The sequence below is a fragment of the Capsicum annuum genome, chromosome 11 (assembly GCF_002878395.1).
Source record: "Capsicum annuum cultivar UCD-10X-F1 chromosome 11, UCD10Xv1.1, whole genome shotgun sequence".
Lineage (NCBI taxonomy): Eukaryota > Viridiplantae > Streptophyta > Magnoliopsida > Solanales > Solanaceae > Capsicum > Capsicum annuum.
This window is the reverse complement of record NC_061121.1, coordinates 969,294-996,832: the sequence shown is the minus strand read 5'-3', so window position 1 is coordinate 996,832 and position 27,539 is coordinate 969,294. Positions and strand designations below refer to the sequence as shown.

The window sequence follows — 27,539 nt, the reverse complement described above, 5'->3', positions numbered from 1 at the left end:
GAAATTTGTGAATTTTTGGGACTAGGGTTATAGGGGTTTTAGGAATTTGGCTAAGGAATAGATGGAGATTCATTTTTCTTATTCAACTTGTTTAATTTTTTGCTTTGGTGTTCTGAGAACTTATATAAATGGAAATTAGGGAAGATGAAGCAAATGAGAGAAGAATATATTTTTTCTTTTTTTAAAAAAAAAATATATTTTTTAAGTTATGATAGGAAGATTTGATTTAAAAAATTTGAAAGAGTAAGTTTTTAAAAAAATTAAGCATCCAGTTTCCCTCGAACTATGGTCAAAGTTGGTATAACGCACTCCAACTTCACACGAATTACCTGAACTCAATTTTAGTGTACTCACCCTTTTGTGCTGACATGACACATTTATTACATAAAAATGAAGTCCACGTCAAAGATGTCATGTCAGCTAAAAAGATGACAAAAATACGCTAAATTGGGTTCAGGGGTAATAAAACCCCTATGAAGTTGAAATGTGTCGCAACAAATTTGATCATAGTTCAGGAGTACTAGATGCTTTACTCGAAAATTTATCCAATATTCATTGATTTGGTGAAGGGGAGTCTTTGGAAAAATGGTAAATTATTTTCGTATGAGAAATTGGTTATGAGTTCGAATAGTGAAAGTAATAGTAAATGTTTGTGTTAGTTTGGATCGTCTATGTCACACCTCTTGAAGTATGGCCCTCTTTCATCCTTCTAAAATTGGATGCTTTGTGTATCGAATTGGATGTTTTGTGCATCGAATTGTTCCTCTGTTTGTTAATTTGGTGCAAGTATTGTGTACCGGATGATGGTAATGTGGAATGCTTTGTGTAACGGATTAGCCCTCAATTCATAATTTGATCTAAATATTATGTAACGAACCTTGCTAATGCGGAATGCTTTATGCACCCGATTGCCCTTCTATTCTTAGCTGGTGCACCAAGTAACATCCCTTAGCTGGTGCACCAAGTAACATCCCATAAGAGAAGCTAGAGATCGATGTGGAATGCTTTGTGTAACAGATGCTTTATGCACCCGATTGCCCCTCTATTCTACGGGCGGCTTAGCTGATGGAACAAGTAACATCCCATGAGAGAAGCTAGAGGTCGATTCCTCCAGTCGAGCTTACCAAGTGCACATCTGAAGAATCGCGGCTGCAAGTTTCCCTCGAGCGATCCAAATGTACGATTTTTGACCATTTTGAGACTTTTTGGCGTAATTGTTATAGTTGTTGAACAATATGTTCTTGATCATGAATGAAGTGCTCAATAAAACTCAAAGCCTGCTGCAAAACTCCCAAGTGACTTAACTTCTTGAAACCCATGGTGCCCGAATGAGTTTGCGTTCACCTCAACTAATTTCACGAGGTACTTGGTACTTCTCACCCGCACATGTACTGCATAACTCTACTAGCTTCGAGAGGCAGGCAGAGAAAAGATCGATACTTCTAAAACTCAGTTCCATGGACGAAACAATAGTAGCTATCTTTACAACCAACATAAACGCTCGAGATCCAAAAGTTGTACCAGAATTCTAAACTATAGCATAGATACGAAAGCTGTCGAATGGCTTGGTTCACAGAGAACTCACTATTGGTATCTATTTAAACTGCATGTAACACAATGTCAAGTGATGATAAAACTCAAAAAGGCATACATGTAATAACTTGAAACCGGAAACATATAGACGGTGGTACAGTGAAGGTATTCCTCTTATTGTTGGGAGACGGTGTATGGTGGCTCTACGATCAAGTGGTACGAAGGCCACAGCCTGATCCAAAACATAGAGAGCCTGCCGATGCTTCTTCCAACTTGCAATACACTGGAGAAGCGCATAACTAAGAACATATCTCCCGAAAAGAATTTGTCGACCAAAAATGCATCTAAGCTGAAAGTACACAAACCTGCTCGTCAACTCAGGGCTAGTAAAGATGCCAGACATTCAAGTCGTACTTTGCTCATCATCTACATTGATTTGATTGTGAACTCGAATCTTGAAGCAGTCTTTGTACAGAATCCCTTAACGTTTTCACATGAGGTCCAGGCTTCAGCACGTTGACATCACCCCATTGGGAACAAGGATCCATCTTCCAACTCGTTCGACCTGTGCACCACGCACCCGTTGTAACTCTATTCTGGCTGCGCTTAAGGATATTCTGATCGATCATGTCAAGTACTGCCTCGTCTTTATTAAACTGTCTAGCAAATGCAGCTCCACTTTGAGCCATTAGATCGTAATCAGAAGTGTTAAGGAAGAGGGGCTCCATCTTAGGGGGATTATCCCAGACCATATATCTCATGTCACTATTAACTGTTGTGTTCTTGAACTCTGGTGAATTGCAAACGACAGAATGGAAATACACTTCTTGTGACAAAACTGAATTAGTAAAATACATTAGAAGTGTTCTAGGAAGGTTGTCCCATCCAAAAACACAGAACTCAAGAAATGGTCGGCTCAAAACAACCCAAGGAGAGCCTGCAGTCGAAAATTTAACTACCTCAGTCAGTCATCAATTTTCAAAAAAAAAATGTAATCTGTTAAGTCCATGAAAATTCAGTATGAAGAACTCTACCAGTAAAAACTGTGAATGCGTCGGGCAGTGGCCGCTTTTCGGTGGCATAAAAAATTTGCGTCTTTCGTGCTAGGTAGATCCCTGGATCAACTACAATAGGCTTTACGCGTTGAGCCCTACAATTCCATTAGACAAAATAACTATTCAAGATCTTGGACATACAAATATATGTGTTAATAACAAAGAGAGAAAAATTGAGAACAAGATTTTGCCTACTCTTTCCATCCAAGGTCGCTGGTGTGATCAATGAAATTTACGTCTCTACTAACAGACGAGAGGACATGAGATAAATCTGAAAGCAAAGTAGAAACCATGCCACCGTCAGAAAAATGAGCAAGTGAGTCAATCCATACATATTATGTAGTAACTATTATAAAGGCAAGCAGGACCTAGCATCAACATAACAAGGCAAAAACCTTCGATTAAACATAGAACTGGATGTCGCATGCACTCAGTGGTTCGATATTCATCAATGTAAATCCAGGATGATTCAACATTCATGGCATATCCTTATCATTCGGCATATCGGCAGACAATAATGGTCACATAAATTAAGCTAAGTTGCCTGTCCATTTTTCAAAAAAAGAAAAACTCCGTCCAGAACTATTTCTAACAAAATTCTACTGCTTCTTACAATTATGATACGCCCTACTATCCTCCACCCCCACCAATTCATCAATCAACTAAAACCCAATCCCGAACATAGTTGGCGATGGATGGTGGTTTTCATCGTATTGTTTAGGTAACTCCACTAAAATGTAGATGGAAATCATTTTCCATCTCGTACTCCTACAATCATTAGGTCGTTATTAGCAAGACAACTACGTGGAACTAAATATCAAACACTCGACAGATTTCCCACTACATGACGCAGACTTGAACCCTATGTATTCATCACGCTGTAGATTGCTAGCAAACTTCCCTTTCTTGCTTTTACAATTCATTAAGAGCTACTGATAAAGCTAAAAGTTGTTGTGCTCGATTCCTGTTTACAAAATGAAATTTTCAAAAATTTCACAATCTATGAAAGAACAATAGCCTGAAACCAACCCAACGAGTCTATAATAAAACTAAAGTTATATCGAGGACATATTTAATAGTTATACTGAAAATTTCTTTTCCGCACATGGCTTATATATTTGGGAGTATTCCACATATTTAAATTGATATAACTAAAAAAAATCTTCGTCGCATGGAATAGATCTACCGCCAAATTTTAGCAAATACGCAGGACATGAAACTTTTACATCATTCGTACCCCCCCAAGAGGCACGGAAAGAAAACAACCGCCTCTAGCATAGTTTAGCTAGCTCTAATGTAAGGATACTAGTCAGCAAATAAGTCGACCCCATCTACGGATCGAGAGGCTAGATGCTATAAAGATAATAGTCACGAATAAATCGGACCCATCTACGGATTGAGAGGTTTGAATGTTCGCATGGTTGGATCAAATAAACTCAAACAGAATTATTGTTTTCTCGGGGAGCAGACGGTGTCATATAGGTCAAAACGGTAGATAAAACTCTTGTAGCAAATCAATTAGTGTGTCATCTTATTTTGAGTGAACACAAAATGTCAACGTCTCTTTAGAGGAGCAGAACTACAAGCAGATACATATCGACAAACAACGTTAAACCATCACATATCAAAAGAATGAGAACTGCCCACGTAATTACCCCGACAAAAAATATTAGTCATATCTTTCGGACTTTATTCACCAATCATATACCATAAAAACACAATTTTCCACGAAATATGAGCTTGATCCAGAACCACAAACCTAAAATAAACTCGACGACAAATTTCTAAACTTAAGACGCTAATCCAGTAGGCAATACGGTATTAGTCAATAGTACGATGATGTGAGATCCAAAAATCAAAATTCCAATTCCCACGTACAGCTCATACCCAAAACTTAACTCATTCAGAGCAAAAAAAGATTGAAACTTTTTGGCAATTACGAGCTTCTACCTTATCAATTAATCAATCATAAGCTAGTCTTATCCAAGCAAATAAGCTCAATTAGTTAAGCCGAAGCTATCTTATCGAAGCAAACAAGCTCAATTATGAACAAAACAAACGAAACAATAACCAATTCAGCTGAAACAAAGCGTACCATCTTGTGTAACTAAAGGATAATCAGAGGCACTTAAATTAACAAACCAATCCCATCCACCATCAACCTTCAACAAAATCGATACCGCCCTTAGCATTGCCGCTATATTCGTCGATCCCATATAAGTAACTGGATCAGGCTTACCAACCACATCTACATTCCCAAAAGCCTGAATTACCGGCACAGATTTCACTAACATCCCAAGTTTCTTCCTTTCCTCTTCACTCCCATCTACACCAATGTGCAACAAATACCTATTCCTAGGATGATACACAGCTAACAAAAGTCTAAAAATCCTATCACTATCTCCCCCTCCACCCGAAATGTAGTATGCAAATGCAGGAGGATGCCCCGGACCGTGATTCACGGGCGTGGTAAACCTCCTCTGTGATGAAAATACATAGTAGGATGAGCTAAACCCTGAAATGGAAGACAAAAATATTAGAAATGATACAAATGCTGCACAAAAAAGTGCGTATAACCATTTCTTTTCAGCTCCCATCTTAAATTCTCAACATAGAAACAGAAAAAGGAGAAAATTGGGGTTGGATTTTTTTGGTGAATAATGAATTCTTCGTATTAAATTTTAACTAAAAAAAAGGTTCTTTCAAACACTAAGAGAGCTCAAAATCAAGAATCTTTATCCCAAAATGGAAATTTTTGGTGAAAAATGTTTTCTTGGTATTAACTTTTGACTAAAAATGAGTTTTTTCAAGATCATTCATACACTAAAAGAGCTCAAAATCAAGAACATTTATCTCAAAATTGCACAAAAATTCAGAATTTTCACAAAATTCTGATCTGGGGCTGGATAATTTTGGTGAAAAATGATAACTTTAAATAGAAATTGGTTCTTTAAAGATCTTTTATACACTAAAACAGCTCAAAATCAAGAAAATTTATCTCAAAATGGGAAATTTGGAAATTTTCAGGATTTTCCTAAATTATCACAAAATTCTGATCTGGGGTTGGATTTTTTTGGTGAAAAAAAATGATTTCTTCAAATTAATGAGTTTAAGAATCTTTAACTAAAAATGGGTACTTTCAAGATCTTTAATTCAGTGAAAGAAAATTAATAATTCCCATTAATTTTCTCCAAATCAAGATTCTTTTTTTTTTCCAATATACTAAATCAAGAAAACTTTTTTTCAAAACTCCCCTTACAAAAATAGTAACTTTCTGAATATTTTTTTTCTAAATATAACAAAAAAAATGATGGAAATTGTTGAAATATGAATTTAGGCTTAGGGTTTGAAGCAGGTGAATATATAAGTAAAAGAAGAAGATGAAAAACAAAGCAAAGAAGATTCAGAAATGGAAGCAAAGTTTCCTATTTTTAGAATATATATATTTTTTTTTAAGAAATTGATATGGAAATCACTATTTTTAATTTATTAACCAAGCAAATAAATAAAAAGAGTGTATAGTGATTTGTAAATGTTTGTTGTATTACTTGCATGGGAGAGAGTGGAACCAACATGTTCTTTTTTTATTTTCAATATTTACATTGGAGTTCGACTAACTCAAATTCGTGCTGGATTAGATCTCGCTCGAATGTATCACTCATGTAGAAACATGAAGGTTTTATATTTTCAATATTTATATTGAAACTCGAGTAATTAAGATTCGTGTTAGGTAGGATTAGATTCACTCGTGGGTATCACTCCTTACTAAAAACTATGTGGAAACATAAGGATTTTGTATTTTCGATATCTACATTAAAACTTGAGTAATTCATATTCGTGCTAGATTAGATCCACTCGAGGTATCATTCCTTATCAAAAATTGTTTGGAAACATGAAGATTTTGTATTTTCGATATCCACATTGAAGTTCGAGTAATTAAGATTCGTACTGGAGCACTCCATATGAAAAATTATGTGGAAACATGAGGGATTTGTATTTTCGATATTCGTATTGAAGCTCAAGCAATTCCGTCGTGCTAGATTAGATCCACTTGAAGGTATCACTCCTTACCCAAAACTGTGTGGAAATATGAGAGTTTTATATTCTCGCCACTTGAGGGTAACACTCCTTATCAAAAATTTTATGGAAAGCATGAGAGTTTTGTATTTTCAGTATCAACATTGAAGTTTGATTGATTTAGATTTGTGCCCGATAAGATCCATTTGAGGGTAACACTCCTTACAAAAAATTGTGTGAAAACATGCGAGTTTTGTATTTTCAACATTCAAATTGAAGCTTGACTGATTCGTGTTGGATTAGAGATAACACTCATTAACAAAAAATGTGTGGAAACATGAGAAATTTGTATTTTTGATATCTGTATTTGAGTTCAACTAATTTAGATTCATGATAAATAAGGTCCATTTGAGGGTTACACTCCTTACGAAAAATTGCGTAGAAACTTAACAGTTTCATATTTTTTATCTTCGTATTAAAGTTAAATAAATTCAAATTTGTGTCGAATAAAATCCACTCAAGAATGACACTCCTTACCAAGAACTTCTTAACACCAAGTCTCGAGCTGAGTCTTCTAGTCGAGTCATTCATTGCACCACGTTCGTTAATGGTTCTGGAGATGTGTTGATCACGTGCTAAGATAGAGCGTGGGAGTTATATATCATACACATTTATCAATTGTCTTTTATGAATTTATTCAAAACTACTTTTGTTGTTTTGGTTTTTGTAATAACTTTGGGAGTTGGGAGAACTAAAGAAAGTAGTAGTAACAATAAAACTTTTACATATTTTTTACTAAACTGGAATTTTTAAAAATATTTCCCTTTCTTTCTGGTAATACGACGATGTTTGATTGAATAAAAAATTTATAAAAATATTAAACTTCTTCAGAGGTATAAGTCACTATTCTTGAATAGATTGGAGATCCGTTTTCTTTTTTCACCATTACGAATATGAAAAATAACGATCAAATTCAATTCATTTGCAAGTTGGCCAATTCATCAAAAATAGGATTGACTATCAATTTCAAAAGGAATAATTAAAATTTATAACTTGTGATTTTAATCATGACATAACATTTATATATCACTAAAGGATGTGATGCAGCGGATGAGGCTTCTCCTCCCTTAACCAGAGGTTTTGGATTGACATAATGATACTATTTTTTCATAATTAAGAGTGATTAGATATCTTAACAATTTTGGAAAATAGTGTAGGTACCATTTGTTGAATGTTCTTTGCTTTAATTTTGTTTCATTCTCTTTATTGGTACTTGCAAGATTCAGTCACAATTTTGCTAATTACAATTTTACTTTGTCTTAATCAATAGTTTATGAGATTGAAACTTTAATTAATTGCTTTAATAATAAAGTTTTAACCTGAATGGAATCACCTAATTAACATGAATTATTATCAAAACAAAGATTATAGGAGCGTGATAAGTACCTATCCATCCTTACGTATAAATTTTGAGTTCGAGCTTTGAGTATAGAGTTGTCTTTAATAGGAAGCGGTTTACCCTATAATAGGACTTCTAGACATGAATCTGAACTACGTAACTTTTTAGATTTGAACGTTAGAAAATAAAATAAGTCATTTACTACAAGAGACAAAAATAACATAGTGATATAAAAACTTTTTAAACTGTATATAGTTTAAACTTTGAAAGCTAATTTTATGCATACTACGTAATTGCATTTTATGCTTCAAGTAAAGTTTTTGATACGAATTTAAATTGAATAGACTCGTCAAACACTAAGTTGAAACCAAAAAAAGATACGATGATGAAAATTTCTCAAGTGGGTTTAAATTGTGAGCTCAATAGATTTTCATATCGTAAAAAAAATTTAAAAATGAAGTGCATGTTTGAAATATCTTTCAATTTTCCTCACAATGTTCTATCTTTTCATAAATATAATTAACTATGGGATATATAGTCAACTATTTTTACTATAAATCGTCAAGATTCTTGCGAAGCGCTAACCTAAATGGAACATCTGACGCGATCATTGACTGTACATACTTACGTGTCAATGTCAAATAAGTTAGGATCGATTATACGAGTTATTATTAGTCCAACTCAAGTATTTGTCACTCATTTTAAAGCCCGATTAAGTTTTGCAAAAAAAGGTTCCATTTTAGAGATAAAACACTTTAGTAAAGTTAATTTCATGCCCAGTAACATCTAATTAAGACCAAAAGCTTCACATGATTATGAACTAATTAAATAATTAATCTTTCTACTAGTATTAATCCCCCCTAACAATGAGTTAGGTTTACGAAAACGATTGGTAGTTATGTTCGTGGCAATTGTACAATTCTCCAATATTCTATACAATAATATATTTAATGAAACGTTACCAAAATAAAGTATTATACATTTAAATGAAAGCAAGAATATTCTACATATTCATAAAGTTTACGAAATACGTCACTCCTTACTAATTAATTAACCTAGCAAGTGAATGAGAATTTTATTTGAAAAAAAAAACAGAATTTCCAAAAGAAAAAATTATTTTGAATCTGTTTGTTTGAGTTTTTTTTTTTTTTTTGGGTATAATAATAAAAAATATCTAATAATTTCACAATAGACTAAAACGGTATTTATAAAATTTCAAAAACTAAGTTTGCAAGCTAAATTTTAGTAATTATCTGCAATTCTTTTTAAAAAAAATTATCTGCAATTTTTAGAATCATGAAAAAATAGGCAAAACAGTAGAAAGAGAATAAAGAAGTCAAGTTGAATTTTTTATAATATAGTTTTTGGGAGAAGTAAAGTTAGGCAATTTGCCTTTGCCATATTTCGAAAAAGTAAAACAAAAAATACACGACTTTGACAAATGAAAGATTGTCAAATTAAATAACATTTTGAAATAATTGAAGTGGTCGTGATTCATGAACCACATTGTCAAAAAGAACAAAAAATGAAAAATAATATAGTAGTTTGAAACAATTAATCACTATACACATTTTTTTTTGTTTCTCATTCGATATTCATACTCATATTGGAGTTTGACTAGTTCAGATTCATATCGTGTAGGGCCCATTTGGAGAAAGCGCTTCCTACCAACGACTTTTCATTCTCAGGGGCTCAAACACGAGAGCTCTGGTTAAATGAGGAACAGTTTCATCCGCTGCACCACATCCTTTGATGGTTAATACTATTTTTACATGATTGAAAATATTTTTTATGCATATATAGTAGATGTTGATCCCTTCGACTAGTTCGTATATCGACTTTTGACTCACTCAATGAAAATTTTGATTATGATATATATATATATACATATATATATTATTTTTATTACGTATTGTTGCTAATTGCTATAATATTAGAGTAATTAGCTATTTTTATATGATTCTAATATTTATTACTTACTTAAGTAAATACGAATTTTATATTGACATGTTGAAGAAAAAATAGTTTTAATTATTTAGTATTAAAATTTTTGCTTTTCAAATAATATATTAATCTTAAAATTCACTATTTTTAAAATCATTGTTACTTGATTTCCAGGAAATTACCAACATAACCTTCATACCTTATCTCCTATTGAAGGACACGTGTTCACTCTCTCATAAATTCTTTCACAAATTTAGATAACTTAATTTTTACGTCTCACATTTCGCTTTACGAGCTTATAAGAGTTAATTAAATTAATTTTCAAAGTTAAATCGAATTAGAGTACTCCAACGTAGTATGTGAGCTTGTTTATATCATAAATGTCTCTATGTTTGCTCGTTACTTGTCGTGTTTATCTTAACAAGAGTTAATTTGGTTAATTTTTGAAACTAAATCAAATTTGAGTGTACTTTAACGTAGCATGCGAGCTTACTTATATCATAAATATCTCTATGTTTGCTCGTTGCTTGTCGTACTTAGCTTAACAAGAGTTAATTTGATTAATTTTTTTAAACTAAATTAAATTAGAGTACTTCAGCGTAGCACACGAGCTTGCTTATATCATAAATGTCCTTATATTTGCTCGTTACTTGACGTGTTTATCTTAACAAGAGTTAATTTGATTAATTTTTGAAATTAAATCGAATTAGAGTACTTCAATGTAGCGTGCGAGCTTGCTTATATCATAAATATCTTTATGCCTGTTCGTTTTTACTTATCGCATTTAGCTTAAGAAAAGTCAATTTGATTAACTTTTAAAGTTAAATCAAATTAGAATACTTCAACGTAACATACATGCTTATATCATAAATATTTTTAAGTCAGTTCATTTTTACTTGTCACGTTTAGCTTAACAAGAGTGAATTTGATTATTTTTTGAAGCTAAATCAAATTAGAGTACTTCAACGTAATATGTGCGCTTGCTTATATCATAAATATTTCTATATCTATTTGCTTTTACTTATCATGCTTAGCTTAACAAAAGTCAATTTAATTAATTTTTGAAGCTAAATCAAATAAGCATATTTCAACGTAGCATGTGTGCTTTCTTATATCATAAATGTCTCTATTTCTGGTCCTTTTTACTTGTCACTTTTTATTTCATTCCACGAGAGTCAAATTTGACTAATTAGCGAAATCACTATAATAACCTTGATACCTTATCTCGTTGAGAATGACACGTGTTCCTTCCTTAATATAACACACACACACGGGGTAGAGTTCACTGTAAGTGTAAACTGAAAAAAATGTTGAAAATTGGCGGCGGCGGCGGAGTTGGCCAATTACTGGCAGCAGTAGCGGCGGCGCTACTTCTCCGACTATTCTCCTCTCCCGGTCCGGCGATATTGCCGGAGAACGAAGATGTTTCCGTCGATGACGGTGAAAATGACGAAGCTCCGGTGACCGGAAAGTCAGTAGCTCCGGTTACTATTAAATGGTCTAATATTACTTGTTCACTCTCTGATAAATCCTCTAACACGGTAAGTCAATTCCATTGCATTTTCAACGTTGCATGCGAGCTTATGTCGATAGGTGCCTTCGTCGTGTTCATTTTTACCTGTCACGTTTCGCTTTACAACAGTTAATCCGTGTTAGTAGTTCCAAGTAATACATGACACTTAGCCTGATGATGAACTTCTGTTTAGTCGAATTTATCAGTTTTCCGATAACCTTGAGGCTTTATTATCATTTTATTTGTACATATTAGATATATAGATATTACGAGTAATCTAGAATAAAGATCATATATATATGTGTGTGTGTGTTAGCAGATTTACATATATTGCTTATCTAGTCTTATCAGAAGAAAAATGAAATATTGAAGGAAATACATGTATTGCTGTAACTCTAAGGGGTCGTTTGGTAGAATGTACTAGAATAGTGCAAAATATGATGTATTAGTAATGCTTGTATTTGTAATACAAGTATTAGTTATGCTTGCATTAGTTCGGCGGAGATTATTTCGTATGCAGTGCTTGGTTTGGTGCGATAATAATACACAACACTAATGTATGCATTATTTTTTCTAATGCATTCTACCAAATGATTGGATTGTGTAGTTATCCAGATGGCCATAATGATACTGACGTTGACATTCAAAATCTTTGTGCATCTTATCCTCTACCCCAAACTCTAGGTGCGGTTTCTGCTAAAAAATGTGGCTGGAGAAGCCAAACCTGGTCGATTGCTAGCAATAATGGGTCCATCAGGATCAGGAAAGACTACTCTTCTCAATGTTCTGGCAGGTCAGATAAAAACATCACCGAGGTTAAATTTGTCTGGTCTTTTGGACATCAATGGGGTGCCATTTTCAAACAAAATGTACAAGTACGTCCACTGTCAATTAGACTGATTACTTTTCTCTTGAGAGAATTCTTAAAAAGATGATGAAGTTTTTTGCTACTACAGGTTTGCTTATGTTAGACAAGAAGACCTTTTCTTTTCCCAGTTGACTGTTCGAGAAACTCTCTCTCTTGCAGCTGAGCTGCAGCTACAGGACGTATCTTCAATAGAAGAGAGAGATGAATATGTGAACAATCTATTGTTTAAAACAGGTTTGGTAAGGCTTCCCTTTGTCTTATCGTGGTAATTAATTAGACTTGTTCTAGTTAAAAAGTTGTTGCATGAAACAAACCTTAGAGTGTTCTAGGTACTTTTCTCGAGTTATTCTCCTGTTTCAATTTACATGACAAGCTTTCAATTTTTGGAATGCTCCAAAGTGATGGATTCTAAATCTACACAACTTTCACAATTTTCAAGAATCTAAATTCATAACAGAAAGGATGGAGTAATTATTTTATGTTTATTGACCATTGTATCAATTTATCTCCTACTCAATTATTTAGTACTTTGGGACTAGAACCTGCATATATGCTATTCCTTAGCAGTTGTTTGGTTTATTTATTATTGGATTCAAAGTCGGTATTAATAATTGAGTATTTTGTTTTATTTTAATCCCAGGATTAGTAGTACATGCATCAGTTATGCTGCAGTTTTCATTTTATTTTATGCTACCAAACTAAATGTGGAATGTTAATACATTGGATTACGTAAATGACAAAAATACCTTTTTAAGTATTACTTCTGTAGTTTATGATCCCTTATCATCTCTCACTTGTTTCTAATAACTTTTATAGCATTGATTTTATAAGAAGCTGTATTAAGATAAATTTTCAAGTTTAAAGGACAACGAGATTGATTGATTGATCTATTTATAGATCATATTCTTATATGCTTTGTTTTATCTTCCTCTTTGAAGCATTCCGATCTGATAGTTTTACTTATATAATCTGCTAATTATTTTAATCAAGATGGTGTAAAAACCAATCCCTGGTTTGGAAAAAAGTGACTTAATATACGTCACAAGTATTATTGAAAACAAATTTATATGTCCAATATATAATCAACAGATGTTATAAATAGTACATCTCACGTCCAAATTTTAATACGATGAACCAAATGTCTGATAATAAACAAAATGTTTTTCTGATTATTGTCCATTGTCTTACAATTTTGCACTACAATCTCTGAATAATTTGTCCATGAACAAACAATCCCTTGTTGTATGTGCCTTTTTCATTCTTTAATGTGTTTGCTGCTCTATCTTCAGTTTCTGATTCTGAAAAATCCGAACTTAGAAGGTAAGAATCGCTTATAGGGAACAATAATTTTTTTATTTCATTTCCATGATAGACTTTTAACTTGTACATTTTATAAGTCTGCATTTAGTAGAGAAATCTCTCTAATTTGTCCTCAGTAGTGTTCGTTTTGTGTGGCTTCTAAAGGTCAGTTGTGCTGATTCACGCATTGGTGATGCAAGAGTTCGTGGAATTAGTGGAGGTGAAAAGAAGCGCTTGTCGCTTGCATGTGAGCTTATTGCTAGTCCATCTGTAATTTTTGCGGATGAACCTACAACTGGTAAGTTTTGCTATCGCCTTTGTTAGTCCACATTTGCTGGCATTATGCTTTGACCAATATGGTATCATCCAATTTTTCTGCCTTTATTGAATTCAGTTGACCAGTGAGTATCTTTTTGTCTGATTGACATTTTATGCATTAATATTTTACAGTGTCTAGTCATTACCACATTGCTAGAAGCACATATAAACCAAGGAAGGTCTTTATAACATCAAAGGTTTTAAAGTAGGATAGCTATTGATTTCTGAACACAATGCTTACTAGTAGTCTTGTCTATGAAGTTAAAATAGCCGGGACTCTCAATTTTTGCTGTAATCTCTTCTATCTTTTGCTTATAATGGTGCTTACCTCGTGGCCACACTCATTATCTAGTTGTGCTGACTCCTTAGTTACATGACAGTGTCAAACTTTTATGTGGTGAAAGTCAGTATAATTATTGGATGAGACGCATAAAAAGATTTTTGAGCTTGCATAGGCATCCAAATCCTGTGATTATATGGTTCTAGAAAAGTCTAAAAAATGAATCTAAATATTTTTTCTATCCTTGTAGAGGCTGGATGATTAGTTCTTCTACTTGTCCAGACAGGATGCTGAACTCAATAATGTCCAAAAAGGATGTTTGCTTATGATGCTATAAGGACTTCAAAACCTTTCTCTTGGATTCTGTATTGTCTTGTGCTGTTATACTGTCTATAAATGTATATGCTTGAGCCTCTTTATGTCAAGGAAACCTTGTGGGGTCGGTCTTAGATATATGGTACTAATTTCAAAATACTTCTGTATGTGAAACATTCATTTGGTTTTAGAAGCTTCTACATGTAGAAGGGGAAGGGATAAACATATAAATGATAGCTAACAAAATGAGCTTCTGGTGGAAAAACATTCAGACTAGAGCTAAATCAATATCATACATTTGTTAGTGAAAGACTCGGTGAATATGTCACCCTCTTTCATATAGAATTCATTTATGCATCCTAGTTTTTTCCAGCTATTCTCTTCTATACTAGTGGCGTTCTTTTTAGTAAGGATCTTTTATGTTAATATCATTCCTCTTTTGTTATTGGTTTTGGCATCTGGTATATGGATTTCGTTTTAGCCTTCTGCAATGGAGGCTCAGCTTGAAAGTTAGATGTATTATGTTTTACTTACTTTTAATCATAAATCACATGGTTATAGTAGAAAGTTCTACACCCAAACTCCTAAAATATATGTACTATCACTTTCCTCGATGGCAGTTGCGAAATATTACTAGCTCCTTAAATCTAGGATGAAGTATGTTCATAATTTAAGAAATTCTGATTTTAGTAGAAACACTGAAAATATATTATTGAAGTCATAATACTAATGTGAAGACAAGGTTATACTTCAATGATTGCTTGTTCACCTTTTTACTCCTTTCCCACAAATCCCTGCTTTCAGGACTTGATGCTTTTCAAGCAGAGCGAGTGATGGAAACCTTAAGACAACTTTCACAAGATGGACATACTGTTGTATGCTCTATCCACCAGCCTAGAGGTTCTGTGTATGCAAAATTCGACGACATTGTTCTGTTGGCAAAGGGCTCGCTCATTTATGCTGGTCCTGCACATGATGAAGTATTAGCGTACTTCTCGAAATTTGGGTGTGTTATCTGATAGATTCCCTAAATTACTTAATAGAGTTTATATAACCTTATAATTCTGTGCTACTGTTGGCTCTCGCTCAGGCCAATGTATTCCAGGAACTGTATCTTATTGGTGAGGTTTGTTGTCTGACAACATATGTCTACAGCTAAATTGCCCTTTGATAAACTTGATGGTGATTGTAATGTACTAATGTTGCATTTTATTCTTAAACACATAGATATCAAGTTAGAATGTGGTATGGCAAAAATCATAAATGCTATATCTATCTCTAAGAAATCATGTAATGAAGAGGGATTCTTATTTTTCCTTTAATTTAAGCCATTGCCATATGGACAAGGGGCAACTTAATTTCCTATGATTCACATGAAATGAAAACTGCAATGAGTTAATCAAGTGTTGATGGTAGTTAGTTACTAAATGACAGGTACATTTGTCCAGATCATGTAAATCCCGCTGAATTTTTGGCTGATCTAATATCTATAGACTATAGTTCTCCAGAGAGTGTGTATTCTTCTCAAAAGAGAATAGATGGTCTCGTTGAGTCATTCTCAGAAAAGATACCGGAGGTTCTATATGCAGCTTCACTTGTAAGGGATAGCTCGAAGACCCGTCTGAACTTACAAAAGAAATCTATGTCACGTAAAGGTGGTTGGTGGAGGCAGTTCAGGTTACTTCTGAAACGTGCATGGATGCAAGTGAGTCCCATCTATCTAATTCTCTTCCGATGTCAATACTCTGTTTTAACGGGAATTTGGAAGTAGTTAGCATGCTGATTATAAATAGTGACGTGACTCAATTGCTTCATTAGGGTGCTGGAACTACAAATCATATAAAAAACTGTGATCACTGATAAGGACGATTTTGTTCATTTGTCTGGAAAATTTAACAGATGTAAAATGGAGAATTTTAGCTCGTTATGTACTATAGGTCATTTGTTCAAGTCTAACTGCATTACCATGTTATGTAGCTAGTTGGATCTTACCCTATCTTCAATAGATATACTTTATTTGTTTTCTTGCACATTGAGGACTTCCTTCTAATCTGTTTCTTATGCAAAAAAGGACTGATGCTTGAGCAATTTTGCAAATTTCTTAAAGTCCATTATAATTGAGATTAATTAAATTGATGAATAGGCTTCTCGTGATGGACCAACAAACAAAGTTCGGGCAAGGATGTCAATTGCTTCAGCTTTGATATTTGGTTCTGTATTCTGGAGGATGGGCAGGTCACAGACGTCAATACAAGACAGGATGGGATTACTTCAGGTGAGAAATGCCTCGGGGCGGATCCAGTTGGTTGGGTGGCGGTTCCTCGGAACCAAGTAACTTCCCTGCGGATTTTGTATTTATATTGAGAAATCTAGTAAATGTATAAGAATTATAAGTCAGGAACCCTTAAACAAAGTGTGTTATTGTTTTAGTGGAGCAAAGGGACCTGATAAAGTTTTGTTGACCTCTTCTTGGTTGTGTGTTCAAATCCCCTTAGTTACAAGAAACTTTAAAACCTAAATCCGCCTCTGGAAATGCAACCGCAAGAAGAGTAATTGTTCTTTTCCTCAAGTATTCTGTGCTCAAAAACAATATCTTCTTATTCTTTAAAATTTGACCAATTGCCTAGCTAATAATCTGTGGCCAAATAACCAAAATTGGGTGAAGATGCCATATTTCCAGTCATTAAAAAGCATCAAACATGAAAATACAAGTGCCAAATTGATGAGGCCATGGGTTTTTAATCAATTTTCTTTCCATTTTCATGTGTTCATGCATAGGTTGCTGCAATAAACACTGCTATGGCTGCTCTCACAAAAACCGTTGGTGTATTTCCCAAGGAACGAGCAATTGTTGATAGAGAGCGTGCAAAAGGGTCCTATGCGCTGGGACCATATTTGCTTTCCAAGTTGATCGCTGAGATTCCTGTCGGAGCAGCATTTCCACTACTCTTTGGTGGCATCCTATACCCAATGGCTCGACTTCATCCTACCATTTCTCGGTGAGTTTACCACCGGTCATGAGTTTTACACATATATGAGTTGCTGATGAGAGTGAAGCTATCAAGGCTCTTTCATGTGAACTTTCTCGACAAATTCGAGCATGTTTTTCTCAAGGACGTAGGCCTCCTCGCTCTAAGAAATTCTTTTTTTGATATCTGAGAAATCCCCAGGGCTAGTGGTTATTTTTATTAGAAAAAATTTGGCATTCAGAAAGACAACTTTTAATATCTTTAGTAGAAATATCCGCATTCAAGTAATTTTTGTAAGTTGAATAGCAGCAAGGGATATAATAATCTCAGTTATAATCAGTTCATGTATTTCATTACAGGAAAGGGGGAGTGTCAAAACTTTTCTTGAAAAAAGCAATTGAAATGGGGACACACATATGCACAATTATCTTGTTTTGTCCACTTTCTGAGCACTCTATTGATGACTTCAGACCGTCATTCAGATGTCATACAAGCTTCTTCAGCAAACAACGTGATGAGCGCGTTCCCGCTCCAAGAAGATATATAATTTGAAGTCTTGCGGCTCCTTAATTTGAGAAAAGGGACTTCTTTAGTCAATTTTTTCGCACTAGGGTATCTGTCCATTGTTTCTTGCATTCACTCTCCGAATTTTAGTGGCCCCATGACCTTTTGTTTTCCTGCAGTGATAGATATTGGTATTTCAAAAAAAATGAAAATAACTCAAGCATTTGGTTTCAGAAGAGGCTGGACCAAAGCACATCACTGTAATGAGTGCTAACATATTTCTTCTTTTGATGTATAGATTTGGGAAGTTTTGCGGAATTGTAACTGTGGAGTCTTTTGCTGCGTCTGCAATGGGTTTGACTGTGGGAGCCATGGCTCCGACAACTGAAGCCGCATTGGCATTAGGCCCCTCTCTTATGACAGTTTTTATTGTCTTTGGAGGGTACTATGTCAATTCAGAAAACACACCAGTTATTTTCCGGTGGATTCCTCGGGTTTCTCTTATAAGATGGTACTAATATCCTTTCGTATGCCAAATCACTTGACCATTCCTTGACTCTACTAGTCTTTCCTATTCAAGTACTTCAAAACTTGGCTAATTTCTTGTTAATTTCAGGGCATTTCAAGGGCTTTGCATCAATGAATTTAGCGGCCTTCAATTTGAACATCAAAATTCATATGATATACAATCTGGTGAACAGGTGAGAAGACATAAAACAATTCTTTTTACTTCATGGTATTTTCCTGTGAATTGCTTTAATATCTTTTTGTAGAAAATCTTTATATATAGGCCATCAATTCTCGGATCTTTGCACTAAAACTGTCGTTAAGAAGAATTTCTCTAATCCACCCAGATCACCACATTGTGGTCTTTTGGCTCTTTGCACGACTGAATTCCTGAAATATACGTGCTGAGGAACTAAATTGGCTGTTGCTGGCTGTTGTACCTTTTAAGTCCGATCATTAGCATGAGTGCATTACTATTCAGTGCAACCAACAAACTTTGATCTCTGTACATTAGTGATGTTGAGGGACTATAATAGAATCTAATAGTGTATCAAGTTTTCTTCGTTATTTACGACTCTTGAATTTAACCTCTACAGGCACTTGAGCGGCTATCATTTGGAGGCAGCCGAATAAGGGATACAATTATTGCTCAAAGTAGAATACTAATGTTTTGGTATTACACAACTTACCTTCTGCTGGAGAAAAACAAACCCAAGTATCAACGGCTTGAACCTCCACCACGTCTCAAAGATATCGAGGAAGAGCCAGAAGAAGAAGAAAAGCATCAGCCCGTTAAAGATGACGATTTGCTTGAACCGACTCAACAACTTGAATCTCCTCCCTCGGATGAACCAACTCAACAAGTTGAATCTCCTCCCTCAGATGAAGGTAAACCCGACGAGCAGCAGGAATCTTCTCCTGCTGATCCACTTGATCTGTTTAGCCTTGACGGCTTGTAAATATGGTTGGGAAAAATGGATCATGTTGATACAAGGTATGCGACTTTCTCATTGGTTTATATCGTACAGGTGCTAATCAAAAGGAGATGCCTGTGCAGTAAAAGGAGGTCTTTCTTATGTGAGCTAATGAGCTAATTCTAACATGCAGTAAAACTCATCTCCCTCCTGTGTCTTCAGGGGTCAAAAGCGTTGGGAAACTCGATGAAGATCGTCCAGAATAGTCGTCAAGTATGGTAAATATGAAGCAGAACTATGGTGTAAAGCTGCAAATTAGCTTAAACTTTTGGTTGGATCATTGGAACAGAAATAATTTCTACGATGAGTTCGTAGGTCAGTATCAAATGGCAATTTCATACTTGAAATGTATGGGAGTATAAGTTTGTTAAGTCCTTTTTACTTTCGTATTTTCCTTTTCAATATGCTTTGATGTGCGTTACTTGAGGCGAGGACCTTATGGAAACACTCTCTTTACCTCTATGCGGTAGGGGTAAGGGTAAAGTTTGCGTTCAACCATACACGCTACCCTTCTTTGACCCCGCGTGTAGAATTACACCGGGTACGATGTTGTTAAATGTATGGTTGGAAGTTTCAATGTTCTAATGATTAGAAATGGTGAGCACTTATGGTGATATTTTCAGTGGACAATCCATTGGTATAATGCCTTTCCCTATTCTCTTTGAGATCACACCACAAACGATAGTCCGGTACACTAAAGTTTTCGTTGGATTCGGGTTCGGGGAAGGGTCGAACCATTAGGGTTTACCGTGCACAGTCTTATCTTGCATCTATTTCCACGTCTTGAATTCTTGACTTCCTGATCAACCTTTAATATTTTTGATTCTTTAGTGACCTCATACCTTTCTTATAAATAAAAAAGGTGCAGCATGGTGCATTAAAATTCTCAATATGCGCATGGTTGGGGAAAAATTGAATCACAAGGATCTATTGAACACAACATCACCTTAATGACATTCTACAAATGACGTGCTTTATATTTATCCTAAATTTCATTTAAAATATCTCTAAACTTATTTGTTAACGTTCGTTTGTGCCCTGGCTAAGCAGTGGGCATCCATTACTAAGAGAATGCAATCCAATCCAATCATGGTAACACAAAAGTAAGTCGTGAGAAGCACAATTATTCTGTCATATTAATAAGCTTGTTAACCGGGTCAATAGTCAACTTTATACCAACCAATCTTCCGAAAAATAAACCTTAATCTTCCCATAAACTCGCTCTATCACAAAAACCAAACATCATCATTTCTTCATACCAAATTCTCAAATCAATTTTGTTCCTTTTTCTTGATTCCTCTCTCATTTTTTTTTCATCACTCATACCCATATTGTTTGTTGCATTATTATTTTCCAATCTCAACATTCTTGAAACTTTGTTAAAAAGAAAAAAATGGTGAAGAATCACCTCGATCAAAATGGCAGCCCGAAACCACCTCGCAGCCAGGAGGAGTTAGAGCATTCGGATGTTAAGAAGTTATCGGAAGATATCGATCAATTCATTGATGTACTTTCCGCGTGTCATGATAAATCGAATCCCCCTGAGGTACCTGAAACCGTTGAGACATTCTCCAAAATCATCGATTCTAAGATTCACAAGCACAATACTTGTGAACGGGAGGAGGACAACTTTTTGATAGAAGCGGTGTCACGTTTATCCAAACTGACTAATTCGTTTAGTGAATTTCCGTCAGGTTCAACGACCACAAGGTCGTTGAATAGAACGAGCATGGTACTGCAACGGGCCATGACTTTCATGGAAGAAGACTTGAGAATGTTGTTAGAAGATAAAAATTCCTCCTTCAATTCAAATAGGCTGTTGTTAGTAGATGGGGATCAATGTGTTTTGACCCTTTCGGAATCTAGTGGTGGTGATGAGGAATATCCCTCGTTTCCTCCAGCTACGTTGACAAGAATGAATCGAATTGCCTCTGCCATGATCTTGGCTGGCTATGAAACAGAATGCTGTCAAGTGTACTCAATATCGAGAAGAAACGCATTTTGTGAACAAATGAAAAAGGTTGAATTCGAGAAGATAAACATGGAGGATGTTCAAAGAATGCCATGGAACTCTTTGGAAGGAGAAATGACAAGGTGGATCAGAGTTGTAAAAAGTTGTTCGACGACTCTGTTCCCCGGTGAAAGGAGACTCGGGGACTCTGTTTTCTCCGAGTCACCAAAGATTTCTGAAAGCCTGTTTAGCAACCTTGCGCGCGCTGTCGTCATCCAGCTTCTTGACTTTGCTGAGGCTGTAACACTGACCAAACGCTCCGCGGAGAAGCTGTTCAAATATCTAGACATGTATGAAGCTATGCGCGATCTCATTCCAACTATCAACATGTTGTGTTCAAGCGAATGTGAGAACAACGAATTGAATTCCGAGATACAAGCTACTGCAGACAGGTTAGGTGAATCAGCTCTGAGTATATTCTGTGATCTCGAGAATTCCATTAAGAACGACGTAGCAAGGACCCCTGTCCCCGGTGGTGCAGTGCACCCCCTAACGCGTTACGTCATGAATTATCTAAAATATGCTTGTGAGTACAAAGTCACCCTAGAGCACATTTTCCAGCAACATGTAAAATTAGATGGATCAAATTCCAATCCCCCTGTCAAATCGAAACCAACATTGGAGGTGGCAGAAGGAGAGAGCGAAAGCCCGCACTCTTCTGAAACAACAGTAGCATCCGGGACAACACCATTCTCCATACAGCTCGTCACAATAATGGACCTTTTGGACACGAATCTTGAAGCAAAATCGAACCTTTACAGAGACCACGCGTTGCATCACATCTTCTTAATGAACAACGGCAGGTACATTTTACAAAAAGTAAAAGGATCGACGGAGATACACCAAGTGATGGGCGATACATGGTGCAGGCGACGATCCACCATAGTGAGGCAGTACCACAAGAACTACCAGAGGGAAACATGGGGTAAAGTACTGCAAATACTAAGCCACGATGGAATGCAAGTGCACGGTAAAGTGGCGAAGACGACAGTGAAAGAGAGGTTCAAAAATTTCAACGCCATGTTCGATGAAATTCACAGGAGTCAGAGTAGTTGGATTGTGAGCGACGAGCAGCTCCAATCGGAGCTTCGAGTTTCTATATCAGCTTTGGTTATTCCAGCTTATAGATCATTTTTTGGGAGATTTAGACAGTATTTGGACAATGCAAAGCAAGCAGACAAGTACATAAAGTACCAGCCAGAGGACATTGAAACATTGATTGACGACTTCTTTGATGGTAATACAACATCAATGGCCCGGAGGCGGACATAATAGTGGTGATATTGCAGAATGACTGATCAACTAGTGACCGCAGTTCAGATTTTTGTATTACCCATTATTAATTGTTGCATTTCATTTCATTTCCCCTCTTTATATATTTCAATCTTACTGAACTTTTTTCCTACATGTTTTACTCAAAAGATATTATTTCAAGACATCAATTCATGGTCATAAATAGTATGTATATTGGCTAAAATTGACAGATTGATCACTAAAAGATGTGTTGCAGTGGATGGGGCTGCTCCTTCCTTGACTAGAGATCTCGGGTTCGAGTTCTGGATAGGGCTGTGTAAAAATCGAACCGACCGATAAATCGAATCGATAAAAATGTTATTGGTTTATTGTTATTGGGTTATTGGATTAACGGTTTTTTAATGGTTTTATAAAAATAAATTATTGGGTTATTAGTTCGGTTTGATTTCTTCTTATTGGGTTATTGGGTAAATCGATAACCCAATAAGAATATATATATATATATATGGCTTATTAGATATTTCTCTTAATTTCTCTTTAATCTCTACAAATTAACAAACCTATTATTTCAATTATACAAACTCTAAATTTTCCCTAACAACATTTAGTTTAAACTTGAAGATTCTCATAAATTAAAACACATTATGTAGGATTTTCGGTTGCAACTAAGATTCGATTATTTTTCATGTTAGTTAATACTATTTCTATTTTATGACTATTTTCTTATCGGTTAAACCGAAACCGAACCGTTAAGGACTAAAAATCGATAAATCGAAAACCGATAAAAAGTATCTTATTGGTTTGATTATTGGTTTCACATATTTAAAAATCGAAAATCGATAAACTGAACCGATAATATGTAAAACTGAACCGATCGATGCACACTCCTAGTCATGGGTATGGAAAAATCCCTGGTAGGGAGACCTCGGGTTCGAGTCCTGGGTATATATACTATATGTTTTAGTGACTTTGCAAATGTATACAATAGGTATACAATATAAATGTTGTTGGAAATATTAATGGTGCTTGTTGGAGTTTGGAGGTCTTAGTCCACTCGTTTTAGTTTGAATTGAGTGTATTTTGTATGAACAAGTAGTTGAGGAGTTCTAATTATTTTTATTTATTTATTTTTGTATAAAAGATGTACATACACTTTATAATTAGTGTATAATATAATGTTTGGTATGGAGGAAAATGTTTTTATTTTTCAAGAAAAATAAGTTGTTTCGTACTTATTTTCTTGTATTCAGTACATGATTGGGAAAATATTTTTTCAAAAATATATTGTACATATTTAACACAAACAACGAGAAGGAATAAGGTAAACGGGGTAGGGTAAGAAAAAATATTTTGGACAAAAGTGTGGTGGTGGTGGTGGAAAGGATAAAGGTGGAGATCGGTGATTTTAAGAGTGATACGGGAATAAATTTTTCTTATTTTGAAGGAGTTTGTTTTCCTAAGAAAAATATTTTGTAAAATTTTTAGCTAAACGAACATGAGGAAATGGAAAAATATTTTTCAAAAATGTAAGTTTTTCTATTTTAATGCTTTTTTTTCTACCTTTTCTTTTTTACTACTATTTTAACCCGCACATGTCTCGCACGTGCAACGTTTGATTATTTAAAATTAAATAATTTTATCTATTATGGAGATTTTTAATAAGGTGTAAAAGTTCAAATAATGTAAATATAAACATATGCACATATATATTTTACCACCAAAAGTTCCAAGTAGTTGATGGATCATCACTTTTGCGTTTGCCATATAGTTAAGCTTTCCCTTGTTGCCACAGACTAAGAGAGACACATCAATTTGAACCATATTTGTGTTACGATTATATATATATATATATAAACACACACACACACTACTAGATAAGCATGCCCGTGCTATGCACAGGCCCAATATTTTGAATTCGAATATAGTTTAATTTGTGTTTAATTTTAGTTGCATCTATTATTTGAATACTAAATTAGCATAGATACCTCATAACAACCATAATTTACAAATAAAAAAGTAAAGTTTCATGTTTTACAGAGTAGCAAGCATAAGAAAGGTCATATTGAAACAATGATAACATTACATAAGCAAAAGTAAACCGAGTTAATTCAATGTCCAAGAACAACCAATTCAAGTGTGAGAATGAAAATCATTCTTTGGCCAACAATTAGGACAACTGATTCTGCAAATTATTCTTGAGTGTCTTTTTTTCATCTTTTTCTATCCAACGTGACTGTTGTTGATAAAGAATTCACATCTATTGCATTTCAAAAATATATTTCTTTCTCATCTTTAAATAAAGAGCCTACAAAGAAAAAGTTAATGATGTAACATAATATTAGTCTTGAGATATAACAACTCGGGTAGTATTTAATAAATATTTGCTTTTGTATAATAAAAGTTCAAAATCTGCAATAGAATACTAATCAATTGAAGACAAGATCACAATTCTTTTGGTAGAAATCTTTGAAATTCGTCATTGTTGATTTTTCATTTTTGGGAATTGACAGCTAAATCTGACTTGATAATATCAATTTAAGAATAAACTTGTTCATTCGAACCATTTGAGCTTTCATTGATGAGATTTTCGTAACTATTGGTTTGTTACTGATTTAAAAAGTGGTTGAAGATAATCGATTGAGTGAACATTCTTATTGTTGAAATTGATGATAATGATTGATTTGAATCGAAAGAATAGTTGAATCGGGGTTAAAAATTCACGAAAGAAGCTCCATTGAAGGTTTAACCCAAGTTTGAAATTTTTGCTGGTAAGCTTGTGTCTCAAAATTTAAAGTATTGATAGAGACATCAATAGAAGAACTAATCAGATAAAAAAAACGCAAAAATGTGAGTGAATTTTCTAAACAGTCACCCAAGTTTTGGATATCTCCTTCAAATATAGCTTACGTTTTATTTAGGACCACAATATCTCTCAACTATCATTTTTTTTCTCAAAAAATATTAAACACCTCAAAAACACACCTCAAAAACCTTTTTCTCTCTTAATTGACATGTCATGTCATTAAAAACTCTTTTTCGATTAGCATTCTCAATTGTGCTAATTTAAAAATATTAATGATCATTTAAAAAATTAATTAAATACCAATAAGTATATTTAAAATATTAATATTAAACCGGTAAAACGAGCCCTTCATTATCTATTACAAAAGAAATAAAAAAATGAAAAGATACAGAGAACTAAAAATTAAAAAAAGAACCGTCTTGTACAAAAGTCAAATCATATAGTATCACCATCACCTTAGCAAGTTAACATCAACTCAATTTATGCACTAAAATATTTTGAAAATATAATTTACATATATTTAGGAACTATACAAAAAGCACCATAAGTCATAAGAATTAATAATTTAAAATATTTACAGAGAATACAAAAAAATCGTCGTTAAATATTTTTTTGCTTAACTCTTAAAAATAAAAAGTGTCATATAAATTGAAACTTATAAAGTATTAAACACTCCATGTGAGAGTAACATTATTACATGTAAACAATTTTTTATTTTGATAGTGAATTTGGACATATGATCTTAAAGGTTTTTGAAAATATAATTTACATGTATTTAAGAACTACACAAAAAGCACCATAAGTTTAATAATTTAAAATATTTAAAAAGAATACAAAAAGTTCGCCGTTAAATTGTTATCTTCCTTCTACGGGTACGCAGAATCTGTATAGTAGAAACAATAACTTCAACTAAAGTTCAAGTATATAAATAAGAACACAATGAAGTATATCAAATACCCTCAACACAAGATCAAAATGACATTTTCAAAAGGTGTATTTTATTTTTCAGAAAATAGATGAAACAAAAAAGAATAAGACCAAGTCATCCGAATTCACGGACTTTCCTTAAGAAATAATTCTCCTCACTATATCCGAGGTTATGGAATCTTCCTCCCAGGATAAAATGGTCTTCAATCCGATTATAGCGGTACCTCAAATAGGCGGATTCTTCGAACGCACAGAACGTTTTGATTGATCACACAAAATATTTGTAAAGAAAAGAAGAGAGTTTTTATTCTGAAAATTTCATATCAAAACCTCTGAAGGAAAGCAGGTTTATATAGCCTAGCAGATGCCTCTTCGAAAAGGTGACATTGGTTCACTTAAATGGTGTAATGTTTCTGAAAATGCATGCCTGCAGCATTTTTGTTAAAGCATATACCATTTCACCAAACAGTGCACCTGTTCGAAACAGTGCATCACTTCATTGAAGAATTGCACAGAAACAGTATATCAGTTCAGTGCATGTATCAGTTCAGTCGAAAAGAAATAGTACATCAGTTCAGAAACAGCACATCAGTTCCGAAAAAAATAGTACATCAGTTCAGAAACAGCACATCACTTCCGAAAAGAAACAGTACATCAGTTCAGAAACAGCGCATCAGTTCAGTCGAAACAATGCATTGGTTCTATCAAAACATTGAATATGTTACTGTTACTGCATGCATATAAATGGAGTATTGATCAGATTTCGTCAAATAAAGTCTGTTCAAAAAGATAAATCTCATCGATCGATCATTTTCCAAATTCGAAACCGAGCGAGCGACGACAACGATGGCGCGAGGCATCTCTTATTTATTGCCTCACTTATCATATGGAATAAGTATTCATCATTATAAACACTCCAAAGTTCTCTTCTCCGACCAATGTGGGAGAATTAGTGAACTTTCTAATTTTGGGAGTACACTTTCCAAATTGATGTATTTTCTTCTCCATCATTTTTTCTCCATTTTCTATTCACACTTCTATGAACCCAA

At 34.2% G+C, this 27,539-nt stretch overlaps 3 protein-coding genes across 6 annotated transcripts; 2 read left to right on the top strand and 1 right to left on the bottom strand.

Moving 5' to 3' along the window:
- Positions 1-1,518: 1,518 nt before the first annotated feature.
- LOC107847873 (beta-glucuronosyltransferase GlcAT14A) lies at positions 1,519-6,139 on the bottom strand. Of its 2 annotated transcripts, XR_001667665.2 has the most exons (5): positions 4,684-6,109; positions 2,784-2,859; positions 2,568-2,683; positions 1,899-2,470; positions 1,519-1,816 (listed from the first exon to the last, which is right to left on the bottom strand). XR_001667665.2 is itself a non-coding variant. In XM_016692440.2 (4 exons), the coding sequence occupies exons 1-4, from the start codon at positions 5,183-5,185 to the stop codon at positions 1,956-1,958; spliced, it is 1,209 nt and encodes a 402-aa protein (XP_016547926.2). In that variant the 5' UTR covers positions 5,186-6,139; the 3' UTR covers positions 1,519-1,955. The 2 variants fall into 2 exon arrangements, 1 of the variants encoding a protein (XP_016547926.2); XM_016692440.2 differs by having other exon boundaries at positions 1,519-2,470; positions 4,684-6,139.
- Positions 6,140-11,102: 4,963 nt separating this feature from the next.
- On the top strand, positions 11,103-19,866 carry LOC107847910 (ABC transporter G family member 7). Of its 3 annotated transcripts, none has more exons than XM_016692510.2 (12): positions 11,103-11,489; positions 12,146-12,336; positions 12,418-12,568; positions 13,794-13,926; positions 15,346-15,547; positions 15,976-16,246; positions 16,685-16,816; positions 17,320-17,540; positions 18,313-18,525; positions 18,631-18,715; positions 19,118-19,409; positions 19,658-19,866. In XM_016692510.2, exons 1-12 carry the CDS (start codon positions 11,256-11,258, stop codon positions 19,699-19,701), a joined length of 2,169 nt encoding a protein of 722 aa, XP_016547996.2. In that variant the 5' UTR covers positions 11,103-11,255; the 3' UTR covers positions 19,702-19,866. The 3 variants fall into 3 exon arrangements, with proteins under 3 accessions (XP_016547996.2, XP_047255243.1, XP_047255242.1); XM_047399287.1 differs by having other exon boundaries at positions 19,550-19,866; XM_047399286.1 differs by having other exon boundaries at positions 19,118-19,515; positions 19,629-19,866.
- A 147-nt stretch (positions 19,867-20,013) lies between these two features.
- LOC107848660 (exocyst complex component EXO70B1) lies at positions 20,014-22,911 on the top strand. Its single transcript, XM_016693433.2, has one exon. It carries the CDS (start codon positions 20,889-20,891, stop codon positions 22,776-22,778), a length of 1,890 nt encoding a protein of 629 aa, XP_016548919.2. The 5' UTR covers positions 20,014-20,888; the 3' UTR covers positions 22,779-22,911.
- The last annotated feature ends 4,628 nt before the right edge of the window (positions 22,912-27,539 follow it).

Coding starts and splice junctions, on each gene's coding strand:
- LOC107847873 (XM_016692440.2), bottom strand. CDS start 5,185: ATGGGAGCTGAAAAGAAATGGTTATACGCACTTTTTTGTGCAGCATTT. Junction 2,684..2,783: donor AGCGACCTTGGATGGAAAGA/GTAGGCAAAATC, acceptor ATGGAATTGTAG/GGCTCAACGCGTAAAGCCTA. Junction 2,471..2,567: donor CGCATTCACAGTTTTTACTG/GTAGAGTTCTTC, acceptor TTTCGACTGCAG/GCTCTCCTTGGGTTGTTTTG.
- LOC107847910 (XM_047399286.1), top strand. CDS start 11,256: ATGTTGAAAATTGGCGGCGGCGGCGGAGTTGGCCAATTACTGGCAGCA. Junction 12,569..13,793: donor TATTGTTTAAAACAGGTTTG/GTAAGGCTTCCC, acceptor TGGCTTCTAAAG/GTCAGTTGTGCTGATTCACG. Junction 13,927..15,345: donor TGCGGATGAACCTACAACTG/GTAAGTTTTGCT, acceptor CCCTGCTTTCAG/GACTTGATGCTTTTCAAGCA.
- LOC107848660 (XM_016693433.2), top strand. CDS start 20,889: ATGGTGAAGAATCACCTCGATCAAAATGGCAGCCCGAAACCACCTCGC.